Below are 23,661 nucleotides of genomic sequence, written 5' to 3'. Positions count from 1 at the left end.
TTAGCGCAAGGGCTCTAAAACCGGGTTCATGATCCTCGAAAAAATGACTAAACCGTTCCTCTAAAACCGGGTTCCTAGTCTAGTCCGCTATTTATTTTAGATAGAAGGGTTATAATCTATAGTTTTCAATAGTTTATTTAAGTACTGCTATTTCTTTAGATCCTATACGAGTCCAAAAGTTTGAGGTTTTTATACATTTGCACCTCTTATTTTTTCTATTCTCTTCGGCCTTTTATGAAAATTCTCTTACCCCGGACATCCCTCACAAAATTTAGGGTTAGGACATTTGTTGCTACAGTAGTACATGGCTGACCGAAGCAATTCAACGGCGATTACGGCGGCGACGACGGCGGTGAAGTCAATATGGGTGAAGCAAGCCGAGGAAGCGAAGCTGAAGAGCGAAGCGGAGAAAGACGCAGCCGCGAAAGCTGCATTCGAAGCCACATTCAAAAACGTCGAAGCTTCAGCCGCGGCGGCGGCCGCCGCCGCCGCATCCGACAGCGACGAAGATGATGAGGAGTACGAGCAGAAGAGGCTCGCCGAGAAGCCGATCGGTCCGGTTGACCCTACCAAATGCACGGCCGCCGGCACCGGGATCGCCGGCGGAACGGCTTGTGCTCCGTCGACGTTCACTGTTGTCACGAAGGATTTCGACGGTCGTAAGATTCCGCATGGTGGGGCCCAGGTTAAGGTTAGAGTTTCACCTGGTGTTGGAGTTGGAGGATCGGATTTGGAAGGGATAGTAAAGGATATGAGTGATGGGACGTACACAGTGAGTTATATTGTTCAGAAGAGAGGGAATTACATGGTGAATGTGGAATGTAATGGGAAGCCCATCATGGGTAGTCCTTTCCCTGTTTTCTTCAGCACAGGTTTGCTTTTTTTCTTCACTTCAGATTTGTGAATATTATTTTTGCTTTATACTTGCTTCGTTCACTAGTGAAAAATAGAAAACAATGGAAGCAAAAGATGCTAGTAATTAGTTGGGGTAAAGGTATGGTCACAATAGTAAGCTTATATTTGGTTTAGTATTTGCTAGGAGGAGTTTTTTTAGTTTGTCTAGAGATTTGTATATTTGTAACTATTGTAGAGATACTACACCCAATGATATGGCCTAGTGGTCAATGAAGTGTGGGAGAATCATGAGTTCCTACACTAGCTGATTTTTTTCCGTCTACCTACGTCTTGGTGAGCACAGTTATTATGTACCTGTGTTCGGAGTAGCAAGTATCCTGTGGAATAGCCAACATGCAAGCTGGCCGGGACACTACCGTCATAAAAAGTATATTGTAGAGATACTCTAGTATTATAAAATCTGAATTATTTAACATTGGAATTAAATAGGTCCCAATGGAGAAGAATGGTCATGAGGATTCATTAATCCGGCCTGAACTAGAGTAGGATTAAGGTGTAGTTGTTGTTCATGCACCGATTTCTTCGCCTATACGGCCTACAACTATTTTTAAAAAGGTGTAAATTCATCTAAAGTTACTTTTGACCAATCTAATTTGACTTTTAAGATTTGGGATGGAGTGAGTTGTAACTGGTTTGTGTTCTATCGTGAATGTGGTTATGAGATAGTTGATTGGGTTGCAAGCTTGCATAGAAGCTATGATATTTGTTTTGGTAAATGGATTGTAAATTTATAAAGGCTTGTTTGGCTATTGTACAACCTAAGTTAATCAATTTCATTGATCAGAATCACTATTTGGCTATTGTACCACAAAAAAGGTCTTTGCAGCTGATAGCTATAACCTAAATGAAATTGGTCATTGTAGTAAACCATCCAATAGTCAAAATAGTTCTGATAATCCAAACCAAATAGGCCACAAACTAGCTGCTCAAAGACTTCACATATCTATAGAATAGAAGCTGAATTATTTTTGATCTAGTATCAATGGAGTTGCTGAGATGAGGTTTCCATTTGATTGAGATTGGTCAATTCAATTGTTACCTTATATTTAATTGGTTTGTCTTGATAATTCCTGTGGTTATCCGGATGGCTTGTTGAGTTCCTTTAGTTGTTGTATTGGTCTTAATAAATTGGTAAGTTAATATTTATGGGGCTCCTACCTGTGATGTTTTAAAGTCCATTTCTGTTTTCCAATTTTAGCAAAGTTCTATTTTAAAAAAAGACCCGTTTCTGTTTTCCATTTTTAACAAAGCTGTTTGGTGTTAAATTGAGATTTTGCTTAGTAAGAACTAAACAAGTAACACCTCAATGTAATTGTGGACTATATTATTTCACCTTGGGGACAATTTTCACCACCCATCAGTAGTCTCGAATTGTATCCAGTTTACCTCTTCCCCCTAATTATTCTACTCTGCCCCCAAAATAGAATTTTATCTTCTTGTGTGATCATATTTGTCCCTTTCCATGAGTATGTACATCTACTGTTGTATTCTTTTAAAAAATGATAGAAGAGTCAAACCTTACAAATAAATCAGAGCATTGGCGAGAAAATGTAGATGCACTGCTATTTGATAGCAGTGAATATTTGAGAAAATAATAAAATATTTGTTTCTCAAGTTGAAGTCTATCCTCCTGTTTAATGAAATAACAGTAGAGTGACATGGATACCCGTCGTTCTTGTTCATAGTGGTTGAGAGAGTCTTCTTCATGCCACTAGGTCAAGAGTTCGAGCCTGGTACTGTGTCAAACAAAAACTAAATACAGTAGAGTGATGTGGAAGGAAAGGGGGGGTGTTTTGGATTTGATTCTCATGCAGCACGTGTTCACTCTGCTTAAGTGAACGCAGAAAAGTCAACGTCGTATTCTAGATTTTGAAAATTTTAATATTTTATTTATATCATGCAGGTAGTGCTACTGGTGGAGTATTGGGTGTAGCACCATCAGCCAATTTTCCAAATATGGTCAACCAGAATATGCCTAATATGCCAAACTATTCTGGTTCTGTATCTGGGGCAGTCCCAGGATTGCTCGGGATGATACCAGGTATTGTTCCTGGAGCTTCGGGAGGAGTAGTTTTACCTGGAATTGGGGCATCTCTTGGGGAAGTTTGTCGAGAATACCTTTACGGACGGTGTGCAAAAACTGATTGCAAATTCAATCACCCCCCTCACAATCTTCTAATGACTGCTCTAGCTGCGACTACCAGTATGGGAACTCTTAGTCAAGTGCCCATGGCACCTTCTGCGGCTGCAATGGCTGCTGCTCAGGCAATTGTTGCTGCTCAAGCTCTTCAAGCGCATGCACAAGCTCAGTCTGCAAAAGATTCCTCTGGTATTTCTAGCTCCCATCATGGTCAATAAATTCTTCCTATTTGTTAATGAATTATTGTGAGTGATTCTTAAAATTTTAATAAATTCTTCCTATTTGTTGATGAATTATTGTGAGTGATTCTTAAAATTTTCTTACTCCAGTAAAACATTGATTCTTGAAATTTGTCTGCTACTTTTATCTCCCATTATTGTCCAATAAGTAATTCATATTTGGTGGTTAACTGGCGGTGATCCATAAACTTTTCTTACTCAAATAATATTCTTCAAAATAGTTTGCTGCTATAACTTAAAAGAGAAGACTGAAATGTACTTTGCTCCTTCCAGATAGTCTCTTACTACTTTTTCTTTGTTACTTGCTTAACCTACACATCTCAATAGATGATGCGTAGAAAGCATATAACACATTCTCCTAGGTGTCCATAAAAGTGTACCTCATTCTTACTGTTTTTGCTATTTGCGTTCCTTTCCTTCAGGAACAGGTGACCAAGATGGAAAGGCTGATTCCCTTAAAAGAACTCTGCAAGTCAGCAATCTCAGCCCACTTCTGACAGTGGATCAGTTGAAACAACTGTTTGGTTTCTGTGGTACAATCGTTGATTGTAGCATTACTGAATCCAAACATTTTGCTTACATTGAATACTCAAAACCTGAAGAAGCAACTGCTGCTTTGGCGTTGAACAACATAGAAGTTGGTGGTCGGCCCTTAAATGTTGAAATGGCAAAGCAACTTCCTCCAAAGCCAGCTGTTTTAAATTCATCAATGGGTTCATCCTCTTTGCCCTTGATGATGCAGCAAGCAGTAGCAATGCAGCAGATGCAGTTCCAACAGGCCCTACTAATGCAGCAAGCTATGACTGCGCAACAAGCAGCTAATCGAGCTGCAACCATGAAGAGTGCCACTGATTTGGCTGCCGCAAGAGCTGCAGAAATAACCAAGAAGTTGAAAGCTGATGGTCTGCTTTCTGATGATAAGGAAACTGATGACAAGGCCAAGTATGTCACCTGAACTATTTCCCTCATATGTTTATAATCTATCTTATGTGTTTGGTAATTCATCTAACTGCTGTCAGGAGTAGCTGGTTAGCCATTAGTAGTAGGACTTTTTACACCTGAAGACCATCATCATGCCTGCGTTTGTGAAACAGCTTTAAGTGAGTGTAAGCTATGAATACCCATACTTGAAGATACCAAGAATGATGACATGTAGCTGGCTATCTTCAATCCGTTGATGATAATTGACTACTTAATAGACATAGTTGTGAGTCATGCGACTCATTAAGCGTCCCCTTGGATGTCTTTAAACTTGACGGATAAAGAGGCAACTCGAAACCAAATTCAAGTTTAGGACCTACTTTGCTTAATTAGATTTGAATTTTTCTTTTGCATGATGGCACAATTAAAATAATACGGTTCACCAGCTCTCTTTTTGGGGCCACTGTTAGACTGGCTGTATAAGTTATATGCAAATGGATTCTAGGAGGGGAACCTAAGTATGAACCTGGCCTACTGAATCTCCCAAGTATCATATGTCTTGCAATGGTGGGCATGGGGGAGGACCAAGCACAAGGCTTCCTTAGTGAAGCTCCTGAGCATAGTTTACATAAAATTTATAAGCTTGAATAATTGTTGCATAATCTATTTCGGTTCTGCAGGAGATGCTTTAATGTATACCTAGTAGTGGTTGTACCTTATTATGGAAAAACAAGGGGAAGAAATGTTAATCTGGAGCAATTTTTCTAGGAAGATGACAATTTCTTTTTCTAGAATTGAATTGTCTCCAGATGTCCGAATGTGTATAGAGTTTGTCTTCATTACCATTATTTGCTGGTTTAACTGTATTTGACTTCTACTAATGAGCTGAACTGCCACAGGTCACCATCTGCTGATCGTGCTAGGTCAAGATCCAGGTCACCATCCAAATCGCGATCCAGATCAAGATCTAAGTCCAGATCTCCAATAAGTTATAGGCGAAGACTGAGATCCCGCTCTTTCTCTCCTCTGCCGCGGAGATCAAGAGATTATAGATCAAGGTCACCGGTAAGATCCCGTCGTTATTCAGGCTATGAAGATGAAAGGCGGTCATATAGGGATGTTAGATATGCTAGTGACAGAGGAAGAAGGCGGGATTCTGTTAGATTCTATGATCGCCGTTCTCCTGTTTCAAGGAGAAACCGAAGTAGGAGCACAAGTCCTCGAACTAGAAAATCTTACCGTGCTGATTTAGGCTCACCAAAACGCCGCCGAGAAAGTCCAGTACACAAGACAAGTAGAGCTTCTCGCCGTGAGTCACTATCTCCTGAACATGGACGAAGAAGTAGGTCATCCCCAAAAGATGGTGAAAGAAAGTCAAAATATAGCAGGCGATCGAGATCAAAGTCTGCTGAAGGTAGGGATCAGTCTGATGATAAGCTAGAAGGAAGCAGGGGTGAAAAAGCCAAGCACAAGGACCAGGGAAGGTCACCATCACCACAGGTTGTTGAGGATGCACAGAAGAAAATGTCACCAGAAGTCCCAGAAGAAAGCAAGTCAAAGCATGGAAGAACCTCCAGGTCCAGGTCTCCAGAAGAGAAGCAGCATTCTAGCAGAAGCAGAGAAGAGAAAAGAAAGCATCATGCTAGAAGGCGCTCCAAGTCACGGTCCAAATCTCCTGAAGAGAAAGATCAGGGAAGATCAGCATCACCACAGGTTGTTGAGGATGCACAGAAGAAAATGTCACCAGAAGTGCTGGAAGAAAGCAAGTCAAAGCATGGAAGAACCTCCAGGTCCAGGTCTCCAGAAGAGAAGCATCGTTCTGGCAGAAGCAGAGAAGATAAAAGAAAGTATCACGTTAGAAGGCGCTCCAAGTCAAGGTCCAAATCTCCTGAAGAGAAATATCACTCAAGTAATAAATTAGATAAAAGTAAAGGAGATAAGCCAAAGCATCGAAGTAGAAGGCATTCAAAGTCAAGGTCCAGATCTCCTGAAGAAAAACATCGTTCAAGTGATAAATTGGAAAAGAGCAGAAAAGAGAAGTCAAAGAGTCGTAGTAAAAAACGGTCCAGGTCAAGATCTGTTGATGATAAGCAGCACAGCAGTAAACAGTCTACAAGGCGTTCCGATGACCGACGATCAAGACACAGGGGACGCTCTAGATCAAAATCTGCTGAAAGTAGGCATGGATCAGGTGAAGATGAAACCATAAAGGATGAAGTGAGAGGTCATAGGGGTCACCAGAAAAGTTCCAGGCGGCATGACAGTAATAATGGAATAAGTGAAGCTAGCTTGATTGAAGAAGATCCTGCTAAGGGAATGTGAACCAGCTACAGATAGCTTCCAATTCGAAGAGTTTCTGAATCTATGGGTTATGGCTTGTGATTGTTGATCTTGTGAACATTTTATTTTATCATTGCAGAAAACATGGAAGGTTTTGAGGAGGAAGGTGCCTTGGAAGAAAGTGACCGCAGGACACAGATTGACTCCTTTTGATGAGCAAGATCTCTTAGAGTGAATTAGCTGCAGTTTGTATGACAAATACGCATATTTTTGCTTCTTTTGCAGGTCTTTCAGTGGAACATGTGCAGAAAGTGAAGTAGCATTAGTTGAAAGATTGAATATCAAGCTTGCTTCTGCACCATCTTGGATCAACTGTGCTGAGTTTCTTGTGAACTACTTTTTGAGCCTCATGTATGGTGAACTTTTACCTCTATCAGTAGGTAGTAACTTCTTAATTGTGTATGCCTGTTTAAGGATCTTAATTACTCCTTATCCTTTTAGTAATCTCAGTACTGTGACGGAAGGTATATCAGATGCCCTTTGTTGTGAGGGAATTATGCCTTCCACTTGAAGAATTTGAACGTCCTTGAGCTTTATGACTTCATATACTGTACTCTTAACTGTACCCTTAACTGAAGTGAATTATTGATAAAGGGTTTGAAAAAACGTTTCTTCTGAAGTAGCTTAGATGTCTTGTGATTTTATGTACTACTTTGCAATGATGAATTAGATGCTGGTATTTCTGTAGGAGGATCACCAATTTTATTTTCATTTAGTGGCTTGGTGGGCCTGTTAAATTCCAAAAAACATGCAGGTTGTGGACTGATTCTTGTCGGCGCTTTATCAAATGAATGGGCACAGTTATATCTGATTGTATTTGAAGGTGTGCAATTGAAAATTTTGGTTGTTTAAATGGGAGGGCATTGCTGCTGTTGGAACAAATATATTGAGAATGCTGGCTGAAAATTGCTTGGATGAAGAAATATGTTAAAGTTTAAGGTGGTTAATCTTCACATTCATTGCTTCTTTCCTCATCTTTTCTTCGGCCTTTTTTCATTTTCTTCTTTTTTCCCCTTCTTTTTTTTCCTTTTTTTCCCTTGAAAATGTTTGGTTAGGCAGGCTGCTAAGGCTATTGCAACCAGGTGTTGCTGAGATCAGTAGAATCATGATGCTCCCTGAATCGAGCATGAACAGATATTCTCATATCTGTTCTTTAATTGGTGAAACTCAATTGTTGTTCCGTAACAGGTAAAATTATGCTGAATTCACTAGCTTCTAGTTTTTACCCTTGCAAACACAATAGCTGGAAGACTTGGTGGTTATAGCTGAATGCTCTAGTTCACACACTATTAAGTAGCCGCAGCAGTCTAAATGACTAACAGGTGGTTTATCTGGGCTCTCTTGCTTGTATTTTAGTTGCTTAGTGTCCCTCACGGTTTACACTAATAAAGGTAATTGAAACCTCGTGCAATTACTTTAAATATTAGGAAAAATTTGCCACTTAAAAAAACAGTAGGCTTTAGAAAAACAGAAAATGTGAAGCCATTTATTTGGTGGGATGGTTTCTATGAAGTCCATGTTTGCACTGTGTGTTGGAACTTGCTATTAGCATGCTATTACTATAGAAGCTATATTCGTTGTATGAAAAACCTAATCTGGACAATTGCTTGATCTGTATCTTGTATGTGATTGTGGAAGTTATACCTTTTTAATAGCTACATTGACTCCTATTCTTTCATGGTGCCTACATTAGTCATTCTGAAGGCACTCTTTGTTAACTGTCTGAAGAATATCTGCCCATCATGTTTTCTGTTTTTTTGTTTTTTTGTCTTTTTCTCTTTTTTCGGTTTTCCTTTTTTTTTTTCTAGGTGGTGCTGGATGTATGGAACTGAGAGCTGTATCCTGTTTCTCAAACTAGATGTGGTTGATGTCACACTTCTCATTTCCTTCCCTTTCCTCGCTCCCCCTTTTCTCTTTCCTTTCACTTTTATTCTTCCCCATCTTTCCAACTGGCTTCTCTGTTCTCTTCCTTGCTTTCCTCTTTCCTTTTTTTCTTTTGGCTGGTGGTTGGAGGTTCTATAAGGATTATATAACTAGCAAAAAGACACAAGCAGCAAGGCGAGGAAACATCAATTTTGGCTGGTGATTCCACAATTTATTTCTGTTAGGATGCTTTAATTGTTTTAATGTGGTGCTTATGCTTTCCTGAGCCGAGGGTCTATTGGAAACAGCCTCTCTATCCTCACAAGGTAGGGGTAAGGTCTGCGTACACACTACCCTCCTCAGACCCCACGGTGTGGGATAATACAGGGTATGTTGTATGCTTTAATTGTTTTAACAAGGATTATAGCTCAGTGTAGACACTTTCTGTAGGTTAAAGTTTTCAATACAGAAGTTTCACCCTCTTATAACCTTCTTTCCTGTCAAATTACCTGTTCCCCAGTGGGCCATTGTGGTCGTCTTGTCTTCTGGTTACAAATGGTGTTGGCTGATGCCATTTTCAATCCCTGATAGTCAGATTAATTTTAGGGTAAAATTTGATTCTTACCCTGGAATTTCTGATGTTCCCATCCCTTTAGTCATAAAGATGCTTGTGGTGTGTTAGGTTATTATGGACTAATTAAATTATCTCTGGAGGTTACTATACTTTGGCGTGGTCCAATGGGAGAAATTAATCGATATAGTATCTCTCATTGGCTCTGTTTGAAGAACATCAGAAATTTTGTCAGGTTAAATTTCATCTTGTTCGTGAATTGGGGTTATAGACTTATAGTGTTAACTGTTTTAGTTGAATATTTATTTGTTTTACGTGTCGTGCTAGCACTGAGGATACACAATCCATAAAAAGAAACTTTGTGATTATATATCCGTTATATGTGTGTGTGTATATATATATATATATATGAATGAATGGCATCAAGATTTTTTTCTAGGCCCAACTGCATTCTGGATTTGAGCAGTATGTTATGAGAGATTTATCTGTTTTTGTTTTTAGTTTTTTAATAATAGACGGCAGCCCGGTGCACAAAATCCACTCAGGGTCTGGGGAAGGGCCACACTAAGCTAGCGTTTGGTCATAGATTCTCAAATTTGTTTTGAAAAATCTGATTTGGGTGAAGTTTGGTTTGAAGATAGAAAATGTGTTTGGACATTAGTTTCAAAACATATTTTACTTTTAAAAAAAAAATATGAAATATGACTTATACCTATAGGTTTTAAAAAACTATCACAAATATCCAACAGTACCTTCATCAATAACATTCATTGTCATTATCACGAACCATGGTCCTGAACATAAATAAATTTAGTACAAAATTATTATTTTTATAATGAACTACATAATAAACTATTAGATATCTGAGAAGACGAAGTAGTATTGTTACAAAATAATAAATGGTTAGACTCTTATAAAATGCAAAAGTTTGGGCAATTTTTAAAAAATGTGATGGTAATATTTTGGGCCAAAATTTGGGTTTTGGGAATTTGTCAAAATATGGATAAAATTTTGAACAAACATGTATTTGACAAAAAAATTGGCAAAATTTATGGCCAAACGGGTCCTAAATTTCTTCCCGGGCGAGTCTTGGTCTTACTCATTGTCTGGATTTCTCTGTTTTGGGTGCTTAAGAGGTTTAGGAATAGAGAAATCTGGAAGCTGAATGATAATGCATGATGGCATACGAAGTCACCAATTTGTTAGTTCTATTTGTCTCCTTTACTTTCGATGTTAATTGGAATAGAGCTTTAAACCAAGAGTATTTGCACGTAATTCATTCGATAGAAGGGGAGCTTTTACACTTAAAATGTCCGTTAAAAAAAGGGCTGTATTTATGTTTAGCGACAGCCGTATAGGTAATTTTCGTTCAGCCACCATAGATGGATTAGCAGCACGACTAAAGAAATCATGGCCTGGTCCACTTAAATATCAATTTAAAGAGATTTTTACATTATTGTTCCTTATTTAAAGACTATTTTCATAAATAGTAGCATTCTTTGTTTATTTCAAATATGATAGATTTTTTTGACCTTTTTAGCTGGATTGAAAGATTATGTGGTTATTTAAAAAATCTAATGCCCCACAAAACAAGCAATCCGTTTTTATCCTTACATTAATTACGTTAATGTTCTTTATTTGGTACCTTCTCCCTCTTTCATAAAGTTACCGTAATTTCTCAAAAAAGTTCACAATTCTACCATCTCTCAGTTCTTTGATGATTCATCTTCTTATTATTTATTTTTTAAATAATTTAAATCTCTGGATATTAAATATCTTAGTTCCCTATACACATTATATATTACTATATATTAAGTATAATATATAAAAATACATGTGATGCACTTAAAATACACATTATATACTACATAATATTTTTGTATAATATATAAATATACATGTGATGCACATAAAATACATAGGCAAAATGGTCTCCTGGCCATTTAAACTTGTGTCAGTTTGTCAATCTGGTAGACAAACTTATATCTTTCTCATTATAATACCTCAACTTGACGAACTGAATGCTAATAAACATGTTTGATTGTTGACTACGCTTATGTAGCAACAACAGGTTTATGCGGCCAAAGTGCGTGACAATCACGATAATAAAGCGCGTCAGAATAGAATTTTGGCTGAAAAAATATTAAAAAATGGGAAAAGAAAACAATTACAAAAGAAAAGATTAAAAAAGGAAAGGACAAAAAGCTCCTAAAGAAGAAAAAGGAAAAAAATATACTCCCTACCCCTACGCCTACCCAACCTTTCTTTCCCCGTTACCCTCCTTTTTCCCCTTCTCTCGATTTTTGCTCTTTCCCCGCCGGCCCCCATTCCCGCCCACCAAACCTCTCCTCTCCAACCTTACCCTTTAAAAAGCAACCACAACTCCATCAAATCAATACCACTCCATCATCTTCGGAAAGGATTTTTAAGAAAAAAGTCTACTATAAAAACCTCTATTTTCAATATTGTCCATTAAAAATCACCTTAAATTTAAGACCCATCGCAGACGGAAAAAGTCGGCAAGCACCACCACAAAAATAAGGACGCGGTCATCATCATATTTTACCATAAAAGAGGGAGCTTATGGCCTAAAACACTTCACCACGACTGCCTATCTGTCCACCTCTCTTAGATAACACCCAAATACACTACAAACACTTCTCAAACATTTAAAATCAAATTTATAGAAAAGTAAAACTGTTTTATATGGATCGTTCCTCCGGCAAACCCCACCTGAAATATTCTCCAATGTTTGGAAGAAAAGATCGATAATCCGGCAGAACTTATTTTCATTTATGGTGACAATTCCCCGCATTCTTGAAGTTATGCCAGTTTGAACACCTCCTTAGCACTATTATTATATTCAATTTATGATTTTCACTAATGGTTGAAGGTTAGGTCTTAGAAGGTTAGAGGAAGAGATGAAAGAAAAGAAATATGAAAATAAATTTAAATTTTGGTAAGTTGCGTTTTTTAAAAAGTGGGCCCTACATTTTACACATGTCAAAGAATAAAAAGCTTAGGATATAACGTGTCATTCATGTCATAGCGAGTGACCACCACATTCAATCGGAAGTGTTTATTTGCATTCAGTTCGTCAAGTTGAGGTGTTAAAATGAAAAAGATATAAGTTTGTCTATCGGATTGGCAAACTGATACGTATAAGTGGCCAGGAGGTCATTTTATAAAATATATATATATATATATATATATATATATATATATATATATATATATATATATATATATATATATACACACACATATTATATTCTACTAATATTTTTAGAGTTTTGTAGAGTTTTTGAATGAAATTTATATTTTTTTACCTTAATAAAATAAAGAGTCCCTTAAAGGAAGGGAATTATTGGGAGTCTATTTTTACTTAATTCATGATTCTTCCAAGAGATTCTTGGAACAATAATTAGACCTCATTCTCGATTAAAGGTCCATTTTTGGATAGTTAATTACCGAATGTAAATTTCGTTTGGCCAAATATGAAATATTTGATTTACTGCTACATATATATTATATTTTATTTAATATTGTAGGTATGAAACTTGCCACAATTTAAAAGTAACAATTTCTGTTATAACTTTTTTATATATAAATAGTTTTCTTGTACGTGTTTGTCTAACCAAAAAAACATTTACTTACGACAACTGAAATTTGTCCAAGAAAGTTGATCAGTTTTGTCTCCTTTTAATAAATCATATCCATAATGTTTGGACATGCTTTTCGATTAGTTTGTTAGCACACATACAACTATTATAACTGCCGAGATTCGCAAAACTTTTAGGGATCAGTTTGGCTGGAAAAACAAGTTATCCCATGATTAATTATTTCATATTTTTATAGGGGTTAAAAAAAATTATAATTCCGGTATAATTAATTTCAGAATTAATTATATCATGATTTTATCTTCACTTCCAACCAAGAGGTTGTGAGTTCGAGTCACCCTGAGAGCAAGGTGGGGAGTTTTTGGAGGGAGAGAACCGAGGGTCTATCGGAAACAGTCTCTTTACCACAGGGTAGGGGTAAAGTCTGCGTACACACTACCCTCCTCAGACCCCACTAGTGAGATTATACTGGGTTGTTGTTATTGTTGTTCAAACTAAGGATAAATTCATCTCAAATTTAATTTCGGAATTAATTATCCCTTATCCCTCGTACCAAATGAGTCCTTAGTATTTCCTTTCAAAATAAGGTAGTATATTTCACAATTCTATTAGAGCATCTCCGCTTATATCCTTTTTTTTCATGGCATATAATTTCTTGTATACATAAAAAAAAAAAACATTTAACTGTCTTATAAGTTATGGTCTTATCCAAATTAAGTTGCACACTGATATTTCTTTGTCAATGGGCAGCTTTTATATTTTGGCTTTTGTGTTTTGCAATTTGGAGGAGTAAAGATCTTATCCATCCACGTAAAAAAGACACAGAATGTGGCCACTAAGTTTCCTATGTCATATTCATTGTCCAGAAACAAAAGATTCAGTACAACGTACAATTTACTCTCTATTGATATTTAGCGTGGTGCAAAATTTATTCAATGTATAAAAAAATTTATGTATACTCATTTGGTATTCAGAATCACTAACCAGTGCTATTAAAGTATTAATTACCTCAAAGGTCCATTAAAGGAGAAAATATTTTTTATAAGAAATTTCTCCATTAAAGCTCGAATTAGAGATTTTGAATAAGGTTGAATTGATCTTGCTAAGTCATCACCATGGACCAATATTTCTGAACAATTTACAAAGTGATTTTTTGAATTTTGTAATATTAGAGATAAAGTACCACAGAAGGCAAAATCAAGCTGATTTTAAATAAATTTAATTGGCCATAAACTATAGTCGGGCTAAAATATGGCTAAACAAGTAAAAACTTTTAAAATAATACAAACATGAAGCACAATCATGTTCAAAATTTTGTATTTTGTTTTGCATTTAAGAGGAGTGAGATAGTGGTGGAGCAACATTCACCCAAGGGGTGTCAACCGACACCCCATCATCGGAAAATTATATTATTTAGCTCGGTAATTTTAAAAAAACATATGTATATATATTATATAATGACACCCTTTGACTTCTTGGTAAATTTATTTCTTTATATTTTGACTTCCCTTAATAAAAATCTTGGTTCCACCACTGGAGTGAGATCTTATCCATCCACGTAGAAAAGACAGAGAGATGTTGTCGGAAATAAAACGTACGAAACCACAATTGACTTTCTCTTAATATTTACAGAGAAAAATTATTTTAATAATAACTCTTGCCAAGGCACCAATATTGACCAACATTTCTAAACGATTTATAAAGTGCTCATACTAAAGTTATCTATTGAATTTTGTAGTTGTAGTCTTGTAGAGGTAAAAATATCACAGGAGTCAAAATCAAGTGATTGGTCATAGATAATTAAAACTCCACTTACATATATTGTCTTACAATTTACTTATTAGCTAGGTAATAGAAATAATAAATTTTAGATAGGAAAAAAAACTGGTTTCTTGTAGTTTTAACACTTCCAACTCTAGTAAAAACTGAACTAACAAAAATCTTGCATTTATATAGAGTTTTGACATGATATTTGACATACTTTAGAAAATGTGAATATGCCAGGGGAATAAAAGCAAAAACAAAATGTGAACTGTATAGAAGTCGTCTATGTTATATTTCTTCAAATTACTTAAATATATGTGCGTGCACCCATGCTCATGAACTCCTATGGTGCAATAATTATTGAGTGCACCTCTACAAGTGAAACTGACGGTTCAATATAATTCCCATTTTGTACGGTTTTGTTTTTCATGCAGAGTATAAATATATACATGAAAATCAATAAAATTTCAAAAGGAATATAATTTTGACCTATAATTTCAAGAGTATAGTGGGTCTAGGGTAAGAGACTAAAGTTAAACCTGTCAAATATGTTTCAAGATCCACATCTTCGCAATAGTGTACCACCTTCTTAAAATTCTTGATCCGCCTATAGTCTCAATATTAAGTTTTTGGCATTAATTTATAGAAAATCAAATTTTAAAAGTAGTAAAATGACACAAATACCCTTCACTCTTCCTTATATATACACCTTCACACTTCTCATAAACTTCAAACTTCAATCCATTTTCTCACTCACACACACAGCAAAAACAAATGTATCTAAGAACCCCAATAGACCCAAATCCTAAGGTATTTTTCCCATCAAATCCACAATTTCTAAAAACCCAAATTGGTTCTTTAAAAGTGCATTCAAAGCTAAACAATGTGATTGAAATTTCTGAGCCCAAAAGCTTTTATGAACTTTTGGGTATTCAAGAAACTGAATCTTTTTCCGAAATTAAACAAGCGTACAAGCAGTTAGCTAGAAAGTACCACCCAGATGTTTCACCTCCGGGTCGGGTCGAAGAATATACCCAAAGGTTTATTCGGGTTCAAGAAGCTTATGAAACATTATCGGATCCTAAGTTAAAGGCTATGTATGATAAAGACATGTCTAAAGGCCTTCACTTTGCTTTCTCATTCTCTGCTCGTAGGAGGTACCAGAATGATGAGGTTGGTTTTTTTTGTTTTTTTTTTTTTTTGCCATTTTTTTTTGGTTAATTTAATTTTTGGTAAAAAGGTTCAAATTTGTTCTTCTACTATTCAAATTGTTCTAAATTTGGTTTTGCTAAACTACTGTTCATTTATATCATTGTCGTTGAGCAAGTCCTTTCTTGCATCCACTAGGTGGACCCCACGTGTACAAATTTTCCAAAAGAAAAGGTTCAAATTTAAAGCCCATTTGGATTACCTTTAAAAAAAAATGGTTTTTTTGAGTGGATATAACTATTAAGCCAAAAAATAATAAGTTGGGATTGCGCACCTTATTATTTTTGGCTTATTTTAAGTAATTTTAAACTTATTTTAAGTATTTTTTAACTTGGTCAAACATCGAAAAAAGTTAAAAAGAGCTTAAAAGCTTATTTGACCAACTTATTTTTACCATTATTTAAAGTTACCCACTTTTTTCTGACCAATTACTTTTCAAGTAGAATTTTCATCTAGAGAATTCAAAAAATAAAAATGCAAACACACGAAGAAGCTGAGGAAATTCAACATCTATTATATATACATAAAAAGAAAAATTAACAGATACAGTATAATTTTCGGTGAAGGAAGTTCGGCTGAAACCCCTTCCGCTCACCTAGCTCTGCTCACCTAGCTCTGCCCTTGCGGGCTCTGGGCATCTATATAACATTATTGATATTTTTGTTTAGAGATCATATTTTTGCATTCATGTAATTGAATTTTATTGTAAGATGATATATATCCATGACTTATCTACTCTCGATATCTTCTATTATATTGTCTTTGCTAATATGGTTTCTTTATACATTTTTAGTCAAAGGCGGACAAAGGTGAATGGAAAAATTGTTGGCAATCTCAGTTATCAGAGTTAAAGAGAAGAAACATGCATAAGGATTCTGGTAACAATATGTCTTGGGGTGCACGTATGCGCAGACAAAGGAATGAAACATCATTATAATCAACAAATCCTTTGCTATGTAAATTTTTCTATATATATAGCAGTATATAGAGTAGTTATGTTCTCTCTTTTGGTCTCTCCTTTTATTAGATAATAACCAAAGAGGATAACCTAAGCTGATGGTTGTTGGAAACAGCCTCTCTATCCTCACAAGGTAGGGGTAAGGTTTGCGTACACATTACCCTCACCAGACCCCACGGTATAGGATATTACTGGGTATGTTACTGTTGTTGTAACTAAATAGAGGACAACTAGTATATGTACATAGAGTTATTTGAATCAAGATGCTATTTAACCTTAACGCTCTCTTATTTCTCGAGCCATTTGCTTTCTTTCTGCTATTTACATATATAGGCGGATCTAGGATTTCTTCAACATGAGTGTACCACTAAAAAAGGTAAATAAAAAAAATTATTAAGTGGGAATTGATCCCTATTCCTCTAGATAATAAATAACGTATTATTCAATTTATTGCACCATTAAGCTTTTTGGAGCATGGGTTCACGTGCCCCGTGATTTGGGCTATAAATCTGCCCTGGCTATGTATGTACGTTGACTTAGCATCGATCGCTTTCTTTGTATTGCTTTCTTGTCTGTATAATGTTGGCCTGCGATGAGCTTAATAGAGTAATATGGTCAATGAAGATTCATATAACTGACCTCAATTGATCGTTTGAAATTTTGGCATAGTTATTGATGTTATTGTTATTGTTGCGTTGCTTTCTTGATTAGATAATGGACACTCCATTTTTGTATAGGTAACGTGTGTGTGTGTGTGTGTGTGTGTGTGTGTATATATATATATATATATATATACGCGTTACTGTTGTACTATTGACTTTGATAGCTATATTTCTCTTGTAGATGATAGATTATTATAAGTAGCGGAAGCAATCCCAGTATCAAAATCACATGTAATCTAGAAAACTAGCATATACGGGGTTTCACGGGTTACCTCTTGAAGCGTGAATATATCTCTTCTATTACGTGAGCCTTCAGTTCCATAACTTTTCAATGGAATCTCCACCACCCGCACAATCATGATCCTCGAACGTTTCATGATTTTCTACTGTGTTACCCAAATAATATTCGAAAATAGTAATTTCGTGTGGGCGAAATTTCCTAGAAAAAAGAAGCTGAAATTCGGCCACCATGTATATCCCCTCTATGTAAAAAAACCTTATGTATTTATAGCACAAGTTTTAAGGGTTAAAACCCTTTTTCCAAAACCTGTTGGTTTTCCTTTCCACCAGAAAAAAAAGATTCTTTTATTTTCTTTTATTTAGGCACAACAGAGACCATAGAATTTAATTAACAAGCCTTCCAATTATGGAATTAATTTCTAATTTTTGAAATTAATATCCACCATAATTAATTATGAATTATTCCACTAAGAATTCATAATTGCACTCCTTATTTAATTTCGAAATTCATCAATTAGATCTTATTTAACTCCTCATGTTAAGATTCATATGCTAATCAATTAAATTAAACTACTGACAATTTAATTTATTGATTATTTCCTTTAGACTTTTGCTTGACTTATTTCATGTGTCGGATACAAAATCCATCGGTCGGGTTTACACATGAAAACTTATAAGCTTTCATAAAGGTGTATCATCAATCTCTAAACCGATATATGGATTCCATCAACTAATTATTACTTCACCAATGTACATTATTATTATCCAATTTACCATGCATATTGACCCACGAAAGGATCTCGCCTTTTAATAAATCAAAACAATAATAATATACACGGCTAATAATGATTATATCAAGATTAATAGTATAAGTACATTTAATGGCTATAGAGTTTATTTTATTAAGTCAGTATAAAATACTTATCTCTGCTTGGTCCGTTCAATGCATACAAAATGTACTAGCACAAGAAGTTGGAATTAAATTATTCCCATAATCAAGATAAATTATATTAATCTTGTATTACAATCGATGGTTTGTCCAATTCCATCATTAGATTGTGAACTCAAACTTTATACTTATAAGAACCGATGATTTAATCTTTCATGTATAAGCTAAACTCTATACACTAAATCATCTACTATATAAGCAAAGGATACAGATGATCTATTTAAAACTTTAATAAAACTGAATAAACAATTATTTCATAATAAATACTATATCTAAGACGCCCCGACGGTGAGCTAACGTGCGCCTCTGCCGGCATGGGTAGAGGAAGACCAAAGAGAGTGATTCCGATCACAAATCCGAGTAAGGAACCAGCAAGTAAGACAAAAATTGATGGAAAGGAACAATTTAGAGGGACTGGGGACATGCATAGTCCTCGGATCTCTATGGAACAATTGCAAAACTCAAGTGTGATGTGGCTGCCTTTGCATGGATCGATTTCAGCTAAATCGCTTTCAATTGATAATGGCGATCATAGCCAAACTCTAATGACATCGGCGAAGAGTCCAAATGCTAAGAGAATTGATGCTGATAAGGAGATTCAGAGGAATGAAACAGAGCAGCTAGGCACAATTAAGCCAATTACGGAGCAGGAAGTTCAGATTCATAGACAATTGGATGAGGAGCTGCAGAAAAACAAAAAGGAATGGGTGAACTTATTCGCTGGTTGTTATTTAGCGGCTAGAGGTATGAACCTCAAATTTGTTGCTCCTATGGTCAAAAATGGAGAAAAAGTAGTTGAATTAGATAATGCTGAGGTAGATCGAGAAACAGAGAAATGGAAACATGCAATTGTGTTGTATGTTGTTGGTGATTCTCCTTCAATAGGTGCTTTAGATCGTTTCATCGCTGCGCAGTGGAATTTTGTTAGTAAGCCAAAAATTTACTTTCATAATGACGGATATTTTGTGTTTAAATTCAATAGTGTGGAAGATAGGGATGTTGTGTTGATATCAGGGCCAAATACTATAAGGATCAAACCTATAATCGTCAAAGCATAGTCACATAACTTTGATTTTGATACAGAGGTATTACAGACAATTCCTATATGGGTTAAACTGCCAAATTTGTCACTAAACTGCTGGAGTATGGATTCACTTAGTAGGATTAGGAGTAGGATTGGGAGTGGATTAGGAATCCCAATATATGCAGATGAATGCAACACTAAAGTAGAGAGGATTTCTTATGCAAGGCTACTAGTAGAGATGGATGTTACAAAGGACATGCCTAGAGTCATAAAAATTATAGATCTGATGGGCAAAGTTTTTGAGCAACAGGTTGCATATGATTGGATACCTAAATACTGCCACACTTGTCTTCAAGTTGGCCATGTTTGCAGACCAACACAGATCATACCAGAAGCCAAACAACAACAGCAAAAACCAAGGATGGAATGGAGAAGAAGAACAGATCCAAACAATGTGGAAACAACTGCAAAGGAACATGCTGATAGCATGATACAAAACATAAGGTCACATTGTGAGGATGATAAAACAACAGAATGGGAGCAAGCAAAAAGGAAATCTGCAGCAAAAGGTGGACTGTCCAAAATAAGAGAAACAACAAGCATTAATGTAGTGAATGGATTTAGTCCATTCATTACTGAAATAGCTGGTGAATCAGTGGACAATTCTACTAAGGAGAAGGGACAATGCAGCTACCAAGGTGATACTGGGGACCCAAAACTCAAGCAACCAACTAAATGAAAATCATAGCATCGAATGTGAGGGGTGTAAATAAAGTATACAAGCAAAAAGAAGTAAAGAAGTTTATTACAAATAATGATGTAGGATTGATAGCAATACTGAATAATAGAGTCAAGGAGGAGAATGCAAGTAGAGTGATCAACAAGATTACAACAAATTGGAGATGGTGTGCAAACTACTCACATAGTTCTAAAGGGAGAATATGGATTGTTTGGGACCCAAATAGCGTAGAATTTGAAATATCTGGTATGAGTGTTCAAGCCATCCATGGTACAATTAGTATCTCTCAGTTGCAAATAAAAATTACTATGTCAGCAGTGTATGGAATGCATACTATTGAAACAAGGAAGGACATATGGGAGGAACTGAGAAGTGTCAACAACTCTGTTCAAGGACCATGGCTAGCTATTAGATATTTTAATGCAATAACTGACATGGATGATAGACAATTTGGTAATCCAGTTCAGGAAAATGAGATCAGAGATTTTAATGATTTTTTACAGTCAAGTGGCATGGCTGAATTACGTATAGTGGGTAGAAGATATACATGGCCAAATGGGCAAATTTGTAGCAGGATAGATAGTGCTCTAGTAAATGTTGAATGGTTGTTAACAATTGTTGTTACAGAGGTGGTGATATTAAATCCTGAGATTTCTGATCATACACCACTAAGTATTCAACTCAAGGAAGCTGTGAAGAGGAGTCCAAAGCCTTTCAGATTTCTTAACTGTTTAGCGGAGCACAAAGATTTCCCAAGTGTGGTGGCTAATGTATGGTGCAGGCCAACTGGTAAAAATCACATGGAGGATATATGGTGGAAGCTCAAAGTGTTGAAGACAGATTTGAAGCAGTTAAACCAAAGAGAATTCAGGAATGTAGAGGAGAATATTGAGCTATATCGACAGAAGCTACATGATATTCAAACACAAATGGGAAGCCACAATCATCCAAATGTGTTGTTTGTAGAAGAAAAGGAATTAAAGCTAGAATTAGAGAAATGAGGCCTTGTGGAAGAGAGAATAGTAAAACAGAATGGTTGGAATTGGGAGAGACAAACACTGCCTATTTTTTTGCTCATCTAAAGAATAAGCAAGCCCAAAACAGGATCAAAAGTATTGTTAATGCCACAGGTGATATCCTCCAATAACCAGAAGTCATAGTAGAGGAATTAATCAGTTATTATAGGAAGCTATTAGGCAATGTTGCTGATCAGCTACCAGCTGTAAATACTGAAATCATGAAGTGTGGGAATGGACTAACAAGACAACAACAATTGCAATTGATAGCACATGTCACTCATGAAGAAGTATATTAAGCCCTTATTAGCATAGATGATCACAAAGCTCCTGGTTGTGATGGTTTCAATGCTCTCTTTTTCAAAAAGGCTTGGTCTGTGATTGGAAGAGATGTTACAGCTGTTGTGATTCAATTCTTCACGGATGGGGATATACATAAAGCTATTAACTGCACTACAATAACACTGATTCCAAAAGTCAAGAATCCATCAAAGATATCTGAATTTAGACCTATAGCTTGTTGCACTATGTTGTATAAATTGATCTCTAAAATCCTCACTAAACGAATGCAGGGTGTTATGGACAGTCTAGTGGATAAAAGCCAATCTGCTTTTGTTCCAGGAAGGCTAATCCCTGACAACATCATATTGAGCCATGAACTGGGGAAGGGGTATGGAAGAAAGGGCATCACTCCTAGATGTATGCTGAAAATTGACATGAGGAAAGCGTATGACTCAGTGGAATGGCTATACATTGAGCAAATCCTAAATTGTATCCAGTTCCCAACTAAATTTGTCAAATGGATCATGTGTTGCATTACAACTGTCTCATACTCAATCTTACTCAATGGTGAGCCAGTGGTTCCATTTCCAGCAAGAAAAGGATTGAGACAAGGGGATCCTCTATCCTCTTTTTTATTTGTGCTAGTTATGGAATACTTTAGTCGTAGTTTAAATAGGCCCAGTGAGGAACCAAGCTTCAAATTCCATCCAAGGTGTAAGAAGCTGCAAATTGTACAGCTTGGGTTTGCTGATAATCTTCTACTATTTTGCAAAGGAGAGCTGAAATCAGTCAACTTACTAGTCCAATACTTTCAGCATTTCTCACAAGTGTCAGGTTTGGTTGCTAATGTTGATAAAAGCTCAGTGTATTTTGGAGGGGTGTAACAAGAAGTTCAACATAATATTCTACATGCTATCCAATTCAAAAAGGGAGAGATGCCTTTTAGATACTTAGGAATCCCCATGAGTACTAAAAGGCTATCAATTGTGCAATGTAAACCTCTCCTTGATAAAATGCTAGCCAGGATCAAATCATGGACTACACGATATCTATCATATGTAGGCAGATTACAGCTTGTGAAATCAGTGCTTTTCTCAATTCAAATATTCTGGTCGCAAGTTTTTATTCTACCTAAAAAGGTGGCTCAACTGGTGGAATCAACTTGCAGGAACTTTCTATGGACAGGTGGAAATGAGCTTACAAAAAAAAGCACTTATTGCGTGGGATAGATTATGTCTTCCTAGAACTGCATGTGGCTTGAATATCCTAGACATATAGGTGTGGAATTTGGTAGCTATTGGGAAACTATTATGGAATATATGCAGGAAGAAAGACTGCTTATGGGTTAAATGGATTCATTCCTACTATACAAAGAGAGGTACTGTATGGGGAACCAAGACTACTCAGTCTTCATGGATTGTGCAGCAAAGACAATGTTTGAGCAGATAGGATTGACTGAGGCAGATGTGGCAGCAATGAGCAACTACTCAATAAAGAAAGTATATGGACTCTGTCGTGGAGAATTTCAGAAAATCCCATGGCGAAGATTGATATGCAATAATGCAGGATTACCTAAATGGCTATTCATCCTATTATTGGCACTACAAAGGAGATTACAAATAAAGGAGAGGATTGCATGTTGGGCAAATATTAAAGACATGGAATGTGTTCTGTGCTCGAAGGAGAATGAAGATATAGATCACATACTGTTTGAACGTGAATATGCCAAACAAGTGTGGTCCAAGTTATTATTCTGGCAAGGAATTCACAGGGATGTGAGTAATTGGCAGCATAAAGTAACATGGGCAATGGAAAATGCAAAAGGGAAAAATGCTGAACAGGAATTGTATCGGATGACACTAGCTGGGGGAGTATATCATCTGTGGTAAGAAAGGAATGCAAGGATCTTCAAGTCTCAAAGAAGAACTGCGGATCAAGTGATAAGGCAAGTGATAAGAGAACTACATTTTAGAGCACGTAGAATTCTTAGACTAGATATACGTATGCAGTCACTAAATTTCTATCCATAAGAGGCTGTATATAGAAATAGATTAGTTTGCAGAGTTGAGGTTTCAGTAAGCTTGGGACTAAATGTCCAAGTTGTTGTTCTTTGGGTTTTCTTTGATGGATGTAAATATTTGTTCGTGGAAATATAAATATACAGTTACCAAATAAAAATACTATATCTAAACCAAACTCATGGTTAATA

General features: G+C 36.1%; 4 protein-coding genes across 8 annotated transcripts; all 4 read left to right on the top strand.

The window, feature by feature from the left end:
• The first annotated feature begins 196 nt into the window (after positions 1-196).
• Positions 197-8,898, top strand: LOC104097963 (uncharacterized). Of its 5 annotated transcripts, none has more exons than XR_686664.4 (7): positions 197-872; positions 2,819-3,244; positions 3,717-4,236; positions 5,115-6,906; positions 7,310-7,494; positions 7,615-7,743; positions 8,364-8,898. XR_686664.4 is itself a non-coding variant. In XM_009604595.4 (4 exons), exons 1-4 carry the CDS (start codon positions 305-307, stop codon positions 6,535-6,537), a joined length of 2,937 nt encoding a protein of 978 aa, XP_009602890.1. In that variant the 5' UTR covers positions 197-304; the 3' UTR covers positions 6,538-7,182. The 5 variants fall into 5 exon arrangements, 1 of the variants encoding a protein (XP_009602890.1); XR_686665.4 differs by having other exon boundaries at positions 7,611-7,743; XR_011411147.1 differs by having other exon boundaries at positions 7,310-7,497.
• Positions 8,899-15,092: 6,194 nt separating this feature from the next.
• On the top strand, positions 15,093-16,820 carry LOC104097965 (chaperone protein dnaJ 20, chloroplastic-like). Its single transcript, XM_009604596.4, has 2 exons — positions 15,093-15,546; positions 16,376-16,820. Exons 1-2 carry the CDS (start codon positions 15,148-15,150, stop codon positions 16,517-16,519), a joined length of 543 nt encoding a protein of 180 aa, XP_009602891.1. The 5' UTR covers positions 15,093-15,147; the 3' UTR covers positions 16,520-16,820.
• A 3,330-nt stretch (positions 16,821-20,150) lies between these two features.
• Positions 20,151-21,155, top strand: LOC104097967 (uncharacterized). Its single transcript, XM_009604598.1, has one exon. It carries the CDS (start codon positions 20,151-20,153, stop codon positions 21,153-21,155), a length of 1,005 nt encoding a protein of 334 aa, XP_009602893.1.
• Positions 21,156-22,801: 1,646 nt separating this feature from the next.
• Positions 22,802-23,341, top strand: LOC104097968 (uncharacterized). Its single transcript, XM_009604599.2, has one exon. It carries the CDS (start codon positions 22,802-22,804, stop codon positions 23,339-23,341), a length of 540 nt encoding a protein of 179 aa, XP_009602894.2.
• The last annotated feature ends 320 nt before the right edge of the window (positions 23,342-23,661 follow it).

This window comes from Nicotiana tomentosiformis, chromosome 9, assembly GCF_000390325.3.
Source record: "Nicotiana tomentosiformis chromosome 9, ASM39032v3, whole genome shotgun sequence".
In the NCBI taxonomy this organism is placed as follows: Eukaryota; Viridiplantae; Streptophyta; class Magnoliopsida; order Solanales; family Solanaceae; genus Nicotiana; species Nicotiana tomentosiformis.
Note: the sequence above shows the minus strand (reverse complement) of the source record. Positions and strands in the feature narration are given on the sequence as shown.